Genomic DNA, 14,545 nt, shown 5'->3' with positions numbered 1-14,545 from the left:
CCCGAGGGGGACGGAGGGAGCAGTAGCGCTCCCCATCCCGACGGAAAGCGGAGGGGACGAGCGGCGGTGCCCTCAGCGGCCGGGAAGGCGAGGGGGTTCGGCTCAAGCCCCCCGGTTTCTGGTCTCTGCAGCCACACGCATTACCAGGGGGAGAAAAAACAACTTAGGAGCTAAAGGAAAAAAAAGGAATCAGCGATTTTTTGGAGCGGCATCCATCCCCCGTACCCCGACCGCCGTCACGGGAGACGAGCGGTCTACAGGTTGCGGGGGGCTGCCTCCAGGTCCCCTCTACCCGTTCTCCCCCGGTAACCCCTGCCGCTGCTCCGGCCCCCACCACGGGCCCCTCGACGCCCCCTTACCTTCCTCGGCAGTGGCGGGGGTGGGGGGCCGTGCCCCGGCATGGCGGCGGCGCCCGGCGCCGGGCTGGCGGCGTGCGGACGCGCGGCTGGGGGCTCCCCGCCCGCCGCGCCATGCAGCGCCGCCGCCCCCCGCCGGCACCAGCCCCAACCCCAGCCCCAGCCCCGGCCCGGGCCCCGGCCGCCCTCCAGCGGGAGCACCGCCCCTCCCCGCCCCGCCGCCGAGGCAACCGCGCCCGCCCCTCCGCTCGGGGGAACACCACGTCCTGCCCTGGCTGGCAGCCGGGGTGCTGGGAGGTTCGGCGAGGCTGGAACTTGGGGGGAGCGCACGGAGGGGGAGCCGTAGAAGGCAAGGGCAGACATTTAAAAAGAAATTAAAAAAATTTAAAAATAGAGTTGAGGTGCGCAAGACGCCTGTCTAATTGCAAGCAGACATATCCGAGGGAAAGCAGAAAGTCCCTTCTTGCTACCAAACCGGCACCAGTATCAGCTCGCAGGGGATTTCAGGAGAAAGCGTCTGGCCAGGAAAGCCTCAGGCCTGAGAAACCATTCCCATCAGCAGAACCGTTCACCTGCGTGGGGCCAGGATCCAGCTCCCTGTTGGCACAGAATTTTACTTGGTCTGATCTGAGCTACCAAGCAGGTAGGGGAGGGATTTGGATTGGAATGTGGATTAATTCCATGTTTGTGGTTCCCGGCATAGGTGAAAAATACCAGAAAGGATTTTTGTTTTTCCCTCCAGGTAGAAGCATGTAGTTGGTAACACACAGCCGAGGCTGGGAATCAGCTGAACTCCCAGTGTGAAGGGCTCCCAGTTGAAGCCTCCCTGCACAAAGCAGTAGCATAGCTGAACTGCCATGATGTCAACACAAATTGAAGCATGATCGTGTCAGTGGCCGTCCCCTAAAACACATTATTTGATGTTTTGCATTAGCCTACACAAAACTTACCGAAAGGGAGAGATGGGTGATGTCACCATCAACAGGTACATCCTTGGAAAGTGTTTCATTAATTCAAATTTATAAAAAGCTCATATTCTTTTCAAAGGAAATGAGCAATCCCTCATGGCAGTGTAATTCCAAAAGAGGTCAAAACGTTGCCAGCTGGCTTGAGAACAAGCAGGAGACCCAGCACTGCCATCACAGCAGAGAGCTCAAAGTAGTTCAACAACAACATGGTAGTTCTACTGAAATATCATCACCTCATCAGGCTTCTCCTTTTCATTTAAATTTCCTTTACCTGCCATCACGTCCTCTCAGATAATTCTATTACTCTAAGTGTTGGCTGTTTCATTAATACCCTGCAAAGAATATCACTAATAATGGCAATGCTTCAACTGTCTCAGCCAGGCTACCACTAGAAAGCCTTGGCTTCTGATTAAAAATGCAAATAGCCCCTCTTGTCATGGAATAAAAGAAGAGGTTGCTGTCACCCTGCAATGGCTGAAGTACGCCCTGCACGTGTAATCTCCCTCATTTCACCTGTAGCTCACCGGTAAAACCCAAGGCAGGCTCAAAACCACCATGGCCAGAGTCCACCTCAGCTGCAGAGATGTGAAGGCCCCAAGCACGGGACAGTTCCCGCTCGTCACTGCGCACCCAGTGTGTGACAGGAGGGAAGGGGCCTCTCGCCCTCCTTCGCCATGACCCCAACCTGAGGCAACGCTCCCGCTCTTCTGCCGGCAGCTCCAACTCTTCCCCTCAGAGGGCATCGGTGCCCTCGCTGAGGCGCACAGTAACACCTCCCCTGCCCTTCCCTTCCCTTCCCTTCGAGGCTCCGGCTCCAGGCCCTTTAAGGGGCGGGCCGCCAGCCCTTACCGCCGATGCTTGGCCGGCTCCGCCTGCCTCCCCCCCCCGCTCCCCCTGCGCCCTCTCGGCAGTGGCCGTTAACGGCCGGCGATGGTGGCGGGCGGCGCCGTGCGGCTGCTGCCGCTCCCGCGTCCCCTCCTCAGCCGGGCGAGGGGGACGCTGTCCGCTTGGGCAGCTGCGGGGCGCGGCGGCGGCGGCCGGCGGGCGGGGCGTTGGGTCGCGGTGGCTTTAGCGGTGCCCGCGGCGGTGCCCGCTGGGACAGGTTGGAAGGAGAGGCCGGGACAGCGGGGACCGGTATGGGTCGGGGAGCGCGGCCCGGAGCGGCCGCCCCCACGTTTGCTGAAGCGTTTGGGCCTGGTGCTCCGGTTGAGTCTGAGGGCCTGCGGGTTGCTGCTGCGCTTCGGCCCCCTGCTGCTGCTCTACCCGCTGAGCCGCCTGTGGCCCGGCCTGGGCGCCCTATGGCTGCGGCTGCTGCGGAGAGCGGCCGAGGCTGCTGGCCCTACCTGCGTCAAGCTGGGCCAGTGGGCCAGCACCCGGAGGGACCTCTTCTCCGAGGCCTTCTGCGATGAGTTTTCCAAGCTGCACGTTGAGGTGAGCCCACACCCGTGGGGCCACACTGATGAGCTCCTGAGGAAGGCGTTTGGTGAGGACTGGATGGGCATCCTCAAGTTTCAGAGCCTGGAGCCGGTTGGCTCAGGCTGCGTCGCCCAGGTGTATAAAGCCTATGCTGACCTCACGGCCATCGCTGGCTACCAGGCCAAGGAAGCAGCACGACGCTGGGAGTTCCGTTCTGCTTTTGAAGCATGGGAAGTCTCAGGCTTCAGAGGTCTCCTCAGGTGGCTGAGGAGGAGGAAGAGCGAGGATGAGAGGATCAGGGAGGAGCTGAGCCCAGCAGACTGCTCCTGGGGAAGTCGTGTGAGTGGGGCATCTGTTGTGCAGCAGATGGCCAAACAACTCCCGAGTGCAAATTCTTCATCTGCCAGACATCTCACACCTGTAGCCATCAAAGTAAGTCCTACATCTGGCCGATAGATGTGTCAAAATTGAGTGTGCTGGACAAGGTGGATCAGATTGTTATTCCCTTGGAGAGGAGTATCTCGCTAGGGCCAGGTAGAGGGTGAGAAGTGTGGTTCACCTCCCTCAGTGTCTTTTCTCAGTGCTTTGCTTACAGCCAGCTGCAGTCCAGACTTGTGGTGGCTCTTCCCATCCAGAAAGCTTGAATACCTGTACTGCCTGTGGCACCTATGATGTGGCACGTGGATACCAGAAATGGCTGCAAGGGTCTAGTTTATATTAAAATAATGACTATTAAGCTTGGTTTCACCTTCCAGAAAATTAATCCCCTTTTCTCCTAGCATGAATAAGTCTGGAACAGATAAGTTATTCTCAGCAGTTTCTTCAAAGAAATCTTATATTTGAGATGTTCCAGGTACCGGTCAGCACTGCATGGCACAGAGAGGGCAGGAGTGCAAAACCAGTGGCAAATGGCATTGCATGAGACTGTAGGGTCCAGCACAGTTATATTCCGTTTGAAGATTATAATGTGTTTCTTTGCAGCTTAATCCCTGAAAAAAAAGTGAATTCTTCTGAGGACTACCTGGGGAACCCTTATTAGTGCCTGGTTTTATAGGCTGGGCTCTATCTGTTTGGAATGCGTTACTTCAGTCGATTGAAATGGACCATCCTTTTTACAGACTTTGGGGAGCTGATCTTGCCACCGTTCATTCTCGTGCAGGTCCTGCACCCTGGGTTAGTCCACCAAGTCCAGATGGACCTGTTTCTCATGAAGATGGGTAGCCACATCATTGGACTTCTCCCTGGATTCAAGTGGCTCAGTTTGACTGAGATCGTGGAGGAGTTTGAGAAGCTTATGATTCAGCAGGTGCGTGCTGTGCCATGGACCAACCACTGAAACAAATCTGCCCTCTCTTGCTACTGGATGGCTCTAACTTTGTTCATATTGCTAGTTTTTAAAGGGTTAGATGAAGGCTTGCATGTTCTTTAGTTATTCAAATCAGCCATAACACTACTGTAGTAAGGCTTACACGCCCACAGAGTAAAAAAAGCAAAGCAGTGAAAAAGATTCTTTAATGAAGACTGTCAGTCTTTTTTTGACTTTGAAAATCCTTTTTAGACTTTGAGTATGTTTTCCAGTGAACAGCATCAACAGCTAGCTAGTCACAGTCCTTTTTGCAGCTAGACACAGTCCTTTTTGCAGCATTGTGAAAGATGAACAATAATGAGAGACCTCTCCATAGGAGAGTATCTCCAAACAAGTGCTCAGACCTTTTCTCTTTAATCCTACACATTTGTTTGCAATCTGTACTCACTGGTTATATTTGTTAGTACTGAAGTATGTTTGTTGGTATAACCAATATACTGTCACTTAAGTTCATAATACATTCAGTATATTGTATTGCAGTCAGACTCATGGTATGGTGTGAAGCTTTGCAAATAGAAACATATGAAAACCTATTCTGACTCACTAATGTGTTCTGACGACACATTTCTGAAATATCCTTACTACCAAACTTAGAAAGATTTCACTACAGGCATAATTTGACTTACAGTTCTAATAAAATGAACCATATCTGCTAATTTCATTTTTGTGTCTAGATTGGAACGTGTGAAGTTTGTTATAAGCTTTTCAAAGCCTTCATTATTTTCTGCTGTTGCAAAAAATCTACACTACAGATTGATGTAAACCATTCTCTGTATTCTGATGTGATGTGAGGTCATAAGTACCTGTTTAGTCTATCAGAGCTTTTGGTGGATGTGGACTGAGGATTAGGAGAGCAACTGATAGGCTTATACTTTCATTTCTCTTTGAAAGAACAAAAGGTCTTACTGGGATATTTCCCATTGCCAGATGATCAAAGTGAAGCAAAGTTATCTTGCCTCCTTGTGCAGCATCAGTGGGCAGGACCTGTGTCCCCGTATCAAGGCCCCGGGGATCACTGAAGAGCTGTTTTTTGTGTAGTGGACTGTTTTGGATGTGTTATGTTAAATGTCTTCCTGCTATGGCTGCCTTGCTGTAAAGTGAGGTGGAGGCTGCAGTTCTTCTATTCTGTCTGCTATTTGGACATCAAGCTTTGGCTCAGGATCTGTCTTACCCTTACAAATAATGAAGTCTTGGTCTTTTTTGAGACACCATACCTGTAGTAAGAGTCATCCATATTTTGAATGTACTGGATTGCAGGCCATCCACTATCCAGTCTCCTACTCTCCTCTTCTGTCAGGAAAGCTATAAGCATGTAAGAATCACTACACTATTTTGTTTCTATTCTGGCTTTCTGACTAGTTCTGTTGGTACTGAGTATTGCAAGATCCTCAGTCAGGATCTTGAAGGCCTAATTCTAATGGCATCTAATTTCCAACCTGCTTTTTCTCCCTTCAGATTGACTTACGCTACGAAGCCAGAAACCTGGAGCGCTTCCGACAGAACTTCCTAGATGTTGATTTTGTCAAGTTCCCAGCTCCCCTTTGGCCTTTGGTAACAACAGATGTTCTAGTGGAGACGTTTGAGGTAAGAATTGTGCAGGGTGTGGGAGCAGTGGTAGTAGTGAGAAGACCCTTAGGAAAACATGCCAAAGAGGTGTTTTTTGAGAAGGAGTGATCAGAGGCAGAAGGATGCTTTTATTTGTTTAAATAGATGGGTGTCCTTCCTCAGTGTCTCTTCCACTCTCTCTGTTTGTAAACAGTGCATCCCAGAAGAGAGGTGGCAGACAGCTCCATATGGAAGTGAACATTTGGCCTGAAACCAAGCAGATCAGCAGTGTGTCCAGCCACCAAGTGCTTACCTGTGCTTTGCAAACCAACACCACGCTTCAGCTCTCCTCTGTGGTGGGTCAAAGCAAGGAGCTCAGCAGTCTGACACTTTCTGATGCTTGCCTCACTTCCCTTGTGGATGTTTGAGTCACAGACCAAAGCTTAGTCTCAGTTTTTGTGCATGTGATCCTGGCAAGACAGTTATCCAAGGCTATATCAGACCCTCTTTCTAAAGAACAAACCTTTGCTTCTCTTCTCCATTATAGTAGGTAGAGCCTCTACTGAGCAGCTCCTTTCTAGGATAGGGTATTCTTATCACCTACCCTCAATGCTGGGCACCTAGATAAAGGTTTGGTTGAAGGTGAGACACAAGGTGTGTTTGACTCCAGCTCTGTCTTTGTTTCAGGAGAGTGAGCCTATTTCTCACTACCTGCATGCGGGGATTGCCACAGAGCTGAGGCAGAGGCTTGCAAAGATGGGCATGGACATGCTGCTAAAGATGGTAGGCACTTGGCTGAGGCTGGAAGTGAAGGTTGTTTTCCTGTAGAAGCTATTCAGTTGGGGTAATAAGACAGTATGGCTAAAGAGAGAACCTGTTTGCTTCCCACATCTCCTACTGTTTTCCTCATGGACTCAAAGACAGAGCAGTGTACTTTGGAGCAAGCCTGTGGATTCCAGGTATCTTGAGGTAACAAAGGATTGGGCTGCTAGGGCACCGTGCAGCTCCTAAACTGGCAGAAAGAGGGTCTGTACTTCATGTGCAGTGTAGCACTAGGTATGAGTAAGGCCTGGGCTAGTCTAGCACCTAAGTCTACACCACTACTGTGGACTCTGACACTGAGCTTCTCCCACTGCAGAAGGGCAATCTGCATGGATACAGCAGGGTCCTCCTATGCAGCTTGACCCTGCATTGTTTAGGAGACCCTTGAATCCCTTTAATGAATATTCACGTATTGCCAAAGAGCTATAAAGTGCAATGTAATTAGCAAATAATCAGGCTCTCTGCAGAGACTGTGGATACAGTTTACAGGGAAAAAGAGTCAGCTATTTTATTTATTGACTCTTCCACCAAAATTGCCTTTTGGAAGAGCTAACTATGGAATAAAGAAAACAAAGGTGGCCAGCTTCAGCTTATGATTCAGCTTCTAGTTCTTTCGTGGTTGAAATAATCGCAAATGATCTGGAAAGGAGTGTTAAGAGGGTGACACAACTGACTTGTGAGGAGCCAGGAGAGCTAGGGGGGAAGAGTTGCAAAAGAACTTCATGCTGCTGAGTGTGTGGGCAGTAAGTGTTGGGTGAAATTCAGCTGATCCCTGCAACATCATGCTGGAGTGGTGGCAAGGCCTGCAGTTCTGACTCTGTGTAGTATTGCAGACTCTGAAATAGCTTTTACTACCCGAAAAAGCACTGGTGGAACTAAAATAGTCTTATGCTAACTTTGGATTCAATGGTTAGGAGCAAAGCAAAACCCCTGAGTTCCAGGAGAAGAAGAGAATTAAAGAGCAAAGAAACAGCATGGGCTGCTCTAAGACTTGCCTGTCCTTTAGGTCTTTGTTGACAACTTTGTCCATGGTGACCTGCACCCTGGGAACATCCTGGTCCAAGGCACGGCCCACTTCAGCAGCAGCTGCAAGGAGCAGACAGCCATCGTGGACCTGTGTGACACGCTGGTGGTGGAAGTGAAGCCATCCCTGAGGCGGCTCTGCCTGGTGCTGCTGGATGCAGGGATCGTGGCAGAGCTGCAGAGTGCTGACATGCAGAACTTCCGGGCAGTTTTCACTGCTGTGGTCCAAGGGCAGGTGAGGCCTCTGTCATGGGGGCTGGGAAGCAAAGTCTGGGGAAGGGAGACAGCTGGAGAGCCCGGGTGGCCAAAGTGATAGTCTTCTATTTCCCCTTATAATCCTCCCTACAAGGAAGAGAACACTTGCTGGTGTGGAAACTGTACCAGACACAGAGATGAGATATTCAGCTGCAGCAAAGAAGCTGACAGAGGGATTTCAGTGGCCCAGGAAATGGAAACTGTTAAATAGGAAGCATTGGCTGCCACTCCCCCGTCAGGAGTGCTTCTGATGCAAGTTAGGACTGCCTGAGAGATGCTTGCATTTGAGACTGTTGCAAAGTCTGACAGGTTTTGCTAGATAAGAAGAGGGAATGGATTAACTTCTTGGTCTTCCACACACATTCCTCTCTGCAGCTTTGCTGCCAGAAAGCCCATGTGCTATCCTACATTTTGGTGTTGTGTCAGTGTCTGTAGAGAAGCAAAACAGGTGGGGGTGGGAGGCAGGGGGTGTCTGGCCTTTGCCAGGCCCTTCTGTATAAGGGGAATTACTTTATCCTCCCTCCCACTTATTTTCTCAGATGGACTAGGGAATCCCATGCTGATGTCTCCTGTTCATTTTGAGGACAAGTATCTGTGCTTTTACTTGCATGTAGCTGCTTCTCAGCTGTGGGTTGGATGGCTCACCAGTGTATCTCAAGAGGGACACAATTTACCTTGGTCTGCATAATCTGCTGAAGCACACCAAGGGGTCAGTGCTCAACTGTGTATTCAGTCTCATCCTCTGCTGCCAGAATTACTTCTCAGCTACTTAGCAGAACCTGCAAACATTTAATTGCAAGTCCTTCGTGGCTCATGCTGGGTGTAATTCACGATCTGCCTGTGAAAAACTTCTACACCAAGTCTCATTGTCAAGCCTGGAGCCTCTGGCTCTGTGTATTGCTGTCAGATATGTCTTCCTAGAAAAGCTATAAAGCCTCTCAAAAGTGAAGCATGGATATGGCTCCCTGCCTTTCTCACCAAAGATCTGCTGGTGTAGAATCACATTGCTTTTCCTCTGCAGTCTGCAAACGCAAGGTTGAATTTAGCCCATAAAGGAGGTTGATAAATGCCCTTTACACTGTTATCTTCTCTACTAAGAAAAAAATGCCAATCCTGTGGATTTTTCCCTCTGAAACTTCTGACTCGGAGAGATCTCTGATGTGTTCTACCTTACAAGAAAAACAAAAATAAGCAGGGGTTTGCCAGATACCAGCTAAGACTCTTGACCAGTTCTGCACCTGCTTCTGTTGGAACCTGCTCCATTGCTGGAACAGGAAAGCATGGTCCTGGGAGTTCTCCCTGTGGTATTCCTCCTTCAGGAACCTATGCAGCAGAGGCTTTCCAGGGATCGTAGAATCATAGAATTGGCTGGGTTGGAAGGGACCTCAGAGATCATCAAGTCCAACCCTTGATCCACTACCGCTGCAGTTACCAGACCATGGCACTGAGTGCCACATCCAGTCTCTTTTTAAATATCTCCAGGGATGGAGAATCCACCACTTCCCTGGGCAGCCCATTCCAATGCCTGATCACCCTCTCGGTAAAGAAATTCTTTCTAATGTCCAACCTAAAATGGTGGTGTGCAGCTCCCTGTAGGCCTGCTGGCACCAGTGATCAATTTCTCTTTTTTTCAACTTGTTTCACAGGGGGAGAGGGTGGCAGAACTGATCCTACATCACGCCCGTGCTAACCAGTGCCAGGATATCGAGCGATTCAAAGCTGAGATGGCAGAACTCGTGACCAGGGTCCGGGGGAACACCATTGCCCTAGGAAAGGCAAGTGCAGAAACGGTGTCCTACCCTCACTTACCTGTAAGTCAGTGCAGCTTGGATTTCAGAATGTGGAAAGACCAGCTCTGGTCTCGTTAGCACCACCAACCGGTTCTGGGTGCTGTTAGTCTCACAGATGCAACAAGAAGTCCATAAAACCATTATTTTCTTGTAGTTAAAAAGCTATGTGTATGTTTGTTTGTGGGGTTAGTATTTTTGTTTTTCTAGTTGCTGTGGGGTTTTTAGTGGCTTGGGTTTTGTTTTCTTTTTTAAAATCTCTTTAACATCTGCAGCTCTGTGATGAGTTGTTGAGCCTGATGTTACAGAGTGCATTCTGTTAGTGAAGGCCAGCCTGGGCACTCCAGAGAATGTAGCATGGTGGTATTGAGCAAGTAAGTGCATGCTGTGTACTGCTGTGAGGTCAGACATTCTCAGCCTTCCTGGGCTGGCAAGCAGAACCATGGGTCACAGCTGAACTCCTTATCCATGGAAGGGTTAGAGAATCATACCTTGATGCTGGCTGTTGTCAGCCCAATAACCTTGTCCCAGCACCAGAATCAAATACTAACAAATAGAAGAATCCTGCCTGTCACTCAGGTGGCTCAGTCTTCTTGACCATTTTTTTTTATCAGTTGTTGACCTCTTTTTTATTCCAGCTTCAAGTGGCAAATCTCCTCTCGAATGTCTTCAAACTACTGATGACCCATAAGGTGAGCTCCTGTCACTGGCTGCCTTCAATACCTGGAAGTTCTTTTGGGGAGGGAGAACTATGAGGAAGGTGAAAGGCTGACAAGGAGAGGGACTGTGACTTCTGAAACTAACTGCAGGGAGGGGGGCTGCAAGAATGCATCCAGGTGTTGCAGGCTGGATTTCTTCTGCTGCACTCTTTCTCAGGCCTTGATATGCAGCCTACCAAGACCAGTTTCTGTTTTGTTGGGTTGTGTCTTAATACTGCATTTAATGGTTGATACTATTTACTAAAAAGAATGTTGCTGGAACACAGAGCTTTTTCTATCTTTATAGTTCTTTAGAAGAAGAAAATTCAATATATGTTCCAGTTGTATATTTTTGCATGTTTTCTTCCCTGGGCCTCTTGATGTATGATTATTTAACAGCACTAGGCCATTTTACTACTTTGTTAGTGGCCTCAGGAAAGAGAAGTTGCTCACAGAACAGAGATGACTTCTTATGACTGATGGTATTTGAGGGACAGACTTCCACAGGTTGCAGACAACCTTGGATATCAGAGGAGCTATGGTGGCCTGAACTAGAACAGATGAGGATAAGTCAGCCACTGGGCTGCCCAGCCTCCAAAGCCCCCCCCCCCTAAACATTCCTGAGAGCTTTTTGTCATTAAGCCTCGTTAAGCTGGTTTCTAATAACATGAAACATAATTTAGACCCTTACAAAGCAAGTCCTCCCAACTCCATGAATTCTTAATGATCTGGCTTGCCCTGGAACAATTCTGGTACCTGGCAGGGAACTGGAGAGATTGTTCATGTGAAGAGCAGAGAATTTTTTCCTCTGTGATTCGTGGGGGCCTTTAGTGGCCATTCAGAAGATGACCTCTGCCTTGTTAAAAGTGAGTGCATACATATATATTGGATACTCCTGCAGCTTGTAACTACACTAACAATGGTGAGCACTCCTAAGCTCCTGCTCCTCCAGGATGGAGGAAGAATATCCCATTCCCAGTCTTGGAACTAAAAGAAAAATTCTCAGGTTCCCTTAGGACACTTACCCTGAAATTATCACCTTAGGTCTGGGCCTGCTGCTGGATTCCTGTGTGTTTTGAAACTCCAGGTGATGGAGTTGCAGTGTAGTTTCAGGTCTGCATGAGCTCTCCTCAGCCTCTTCCCTTCCCTCCCAGCTCGAGCCGGGAACTTTGTGGAATGTGCTCAGAACTAAAAATGATCTGCTGAGCCCATTGAGTCTCCTGTGGTTCTAGGTGAAGCTCGAGAGCAATTTTGCTTCCATCATCTTTGCCATCATGGTTCTGGAAGGTCTTGGACGCTCACTAGACCCTGAACTGGATATCCTGGAGGCAGCTAAACCATTGCTCATCAAAACTGCAGCTTCAGTCCTCCAATAGACTCTTGTGAGTGCCACCCTCTCACTGTGCAGGGCTACCTCAGGCAAAGGAAGAAGCTGAAGGTGAGGAGCCACATGTATCTCGGGGAGGTGCCATGCAGTGGTTACTCTCCATTATTGCTGCTTTCAGCCAGTTCAGCCAATCACCAGGTGTGGGATGGTAAAAGGCCATTTCAGAAACCAGGAATACTTTTTGCACAATTGTGGAGTTCTAACTCATTACACAGTTCTATGAGCTGCTGTGCTCTGCTAGTTTTTAAACAGACATATCATGTAGCTTAGGTGCACAAGATCACTGCAGCCTAATGAGAAAAGCAGTTTTACTTGTATAAAAGTCTTTAAAAATGTTAACTGATCAAGTCTGTTTTGCAATACATCAGGTTGAATATGTACAATTAATGTACTGACTTAATCTGTCACTGTGATATGAGAAATGATGTTCCAACACCACTGAAGCTACTAATTCAGGCTGAAAAAAAGCTAATAAACCTTTTTGGGTTTTGTACTTTTAACTTCTACTTTTCTTGTAGAAGTGACCTGAGATCCTGCTCAGAGTGGTCTGTTCTTAATCATTTTGGATGATAAAAACAGACAAGGCAATCTGATTTTTCAAAATTCCATACTGTAGCACAATATCATAGGAGATTAGATTATAAACAGCAAAAGAAAATATTTGCTTAGGTGGAAAAGCTAATTCCATAATAAAAGCAACTTTTGGGAATATTTGTACTGGTCTTTTTTAATCTTAAAAGTCTTTTTTATCCTCTGTCTGATTGCTTCCTACCACCCTCCTCCTACCACCTGTTCCCCTAATCAACTCATGACCTTAATTAATATGCAGATACTTTTGTTTCCAGTAGTTCGCAAAACAGGGAGTCCAAGCATTTTCCTAATGAATGGAAAACACATTGTGAATATTTAAAATGAAATAAACCCAGCAAAAGAGCTAGATCATACGTGGCTTTTATAGTTATTTTAATAGTAGTATTGAGATTAATTTATGGCTGTATTTTAATAGTGAGCAGCAGAGTCTATGAATGATTGAAAAAACAGTAATGCTAAATATATGCCCAGATATACTGTGTGTGAAATTGCAGCAGCATAGGGTGTCTGCAGTGGTCTGTTTTCAGGTGGTTAAGCAATGAAAAGACATTGCAAGCAGACAATGTGCTGTTTTATGGGGATTATAAAATAATGATTAATGATAGATTAGTGAAGTCTGAGAAATAAGTTCAGATTCTGCTCAGTATATTTCATGGACTTTCCTTCCATCATTACACATTCCATTTTCAAATGCTTAAGGATGAAAGCAGCAGTAGAGTTTAATCTCTTAACTTTTAGTCTTGTTTCTGTAAGGCAGACTTAAACTCATATCTAGCCACACTGTTGTCCTAACTAGCACATGAAGAGAAGCAAGCAACCTTAACAATAAAGAAAATCTCCCTATGCTGCCAGGACTCATTTTCCCTCAGTACTGTGGTTCCCCCTCCCAATTCAGTTAGGGAGGACTTGGGTACAGCCACCCACCTTGCTGAGCAAATTTCAGCCAGCTTTTCCAGAGGCTAAAGTGAGCTTAAACAAAATTATAGAACTCCATGTCTAAAATGCAAAACTGCTTCACATGTAGTTTCCATATATGCATTGAGTTACATTTTCTGACCTTAATTTAAAAAGCAAAAAAAAAAAAATGTCATTGTTCACCTTAAATAGAGGTTCGTGTTTCTTTTCCTTTTTTTTTTCTTTTTTTTAACAAACAAAAATCTCATGATTGTTCATGCATATTATGCATCCTAGAGTTAAAAATACTCCTTTTAGCTATTAAGCCCATAGAATAGTTTGTAAACATCTGAATGAGAGATTCAACTGTCTTCTGGAGAAAAGCTGAAGACATAACCTCTCTATCTCTCGAGGAGCACAGTCTATTGCTGAGAAACTGCTGGCAATTCAAAAGATTTGGCAGCGTTTCAAAGGAGCTTCCTTTTACAAGTTTCCTTAATTTTTAATTTTTTTTTTAAACTGCTGTTATCACTGGTGCAATGTTACTGTAAAAGGAGTGAATTTTTAAAATACTTAAGCTTTTGTTGAATGATGTGCCAGAAAATGTGTAACCTGGTGCTAAGTGACACAGAATGTAAGGCAACAATACTTAAATTTTGTATCTAGCTTGGCTCTAGGTATTACTCAAAATAATGTATCTCAGATACTATATATATTTTAGCATACTGTTGTGTAAAACATGAACATCCTTCTATACAGCTTTGAGTGTTCCAGCAAATAAATTGTGCTGTGTCCCTTAAATACGTGAGAAGAATGATTACGTGTGCCACAGCTGCTCTATTTTGTACCTCTGATGATATGAAAGAGAGGGTTCCTGCTTCAGGATGGGACATGATAACCACCTCCTCCTCTTCCCCTTTGGGAAAAGACACTCCCAGTAATCTGAGTACAGTGCATTACAAAACCCCTCTTATCTCCTTTGCTGTTGCATCAGACTGTTTCTTGATGTACTGTACTGTTTCCTTTCAGGGGAGGGGAGAAGCCAGTGGCTTGTCCATGGGAGTGCCTGACACCGTGGCTTCCTTAAGGGAAGTCAGTAATGAGCTTAGAAAACTCAGGGGAGTCACCAGGAAGCTGCATTGGGGACTCCAGGTGGTAACTATGTTTTACCCTATGGCCTGAATGGGGAGCTCTTTCACCTCTTAGAGTGCTACTGACCACCTCGGCTCCATTAACAACTTGTTATCTGCTGCTATAGCAGTTCATTTGTCTTTGTAGTGTTGTCATTTGATCATATGAACAGAAAGTCTGTTTATTCTGACCAGGTGCCCCACCTGCAAAGACACCTGAGTATCTTTCTGACACAAGATTTCTTGCTTTTGGAACCTGCCAGGCTGAAAGTGAGATCATAGGGAAAGCAGACACCTCTCCCCAAGC

At 47.2% G+C, this 14,545-nt stretch overlaps 2 protein-coding genes across 9 annotated transcripts in view; one reads left to right on the top strand and one right to left on the bottom strand.

Annotated features, from left to right (window-relative positions):
- The window catches only part of DENND2A (DENN domain containing 2A), a 60,542-nt gene extending 58,472 nt beyond the window's left edge, over positions 1–2,070 (bottom strand). For 3 of the 6 annotated variants that reach the window (XM_071727253.1, XM_071727260.1, XM_071727243.1), the window contains exon 1: positions 360–527. The gene's annotated coding sequence lies outside the window, so the exon portion shown is untranslated. Of the gene's footprint in view, positions 1–359; positions 529–1,848 lie in introns of those variants that run through there. The other 3 variants (XM_071727281.1, XM_071727289.1, XM_071727267.1) reach the window with 2 other exon arrangements.
- An 84-nt stretch (positions 2,071–2,154) lies between these two features.
- ADCK2 (aarF domain containing kinase 2) lies at positions 2,155–12,332 on the top strand. Of its 3 annotated transcripts, XM_071727391.1 has the most exons (8): positions 2,194–3,172; positions 3,900–4,046; positions 5,562–5,690; positions 6,339–6,434; positions 7,480–7,731; positions 9,398–9,526; positions 10,177–10,230; positions 11,469–12,332. In XM_071727391.1, the coding sequence occupies exons 1-8, from the start codon at positions 2,255–2,257 to the stop codon at positions 11,610–11,612; spliced, it is 1,869 nt and encodes a 622-aa protein (XP_071583492.1). In that variant the 5' UTR covers positions 2,194–2,254; the 3' UTR covers positions 11,613–12,332. The 3 variants fall into 3 exon arrangements, with proteins under 3 accessions (XP_071583482.1, XP_071583481.1, XP_071583492.1); XM_071727381.1 differs by lacking the exons at positions 3,900–4,046; positions 11,469–12,332 and having other exon boundaries at positions 2,155–3,172; positions 9,398–10,221; XM_071727380.1 differs by lacking the exons at positions 6,339–6,434; positions 11,469–12,332 and having other exon boundaries at positions 2,190–3,172; positions 9,398–10,221.
- The last annotated feature ends 2,213 nt before the right edge of the window (positions 12,333–14,545 follow it).

Source organism: Heliangelus exortis, chromosome 1 (assembly GCF_036169615.1).
Source record: "Heliangelus exortis chromosome 1, bHelExo1.hap1, whole genome shotgun sequence".
In the NCBI taxonomy this organism is placed as follows: Eukaryota; Metazoa; Chordata; class Aves; order Apodiformes; family Trochilidae; genus Heliangelus; species Heliangelus exortis.
The sequence above is the reverse complement of the archived record's forward strand: the minus strand, read 5'-3'. Positions and strand labels throughout refer to the sequence as shown.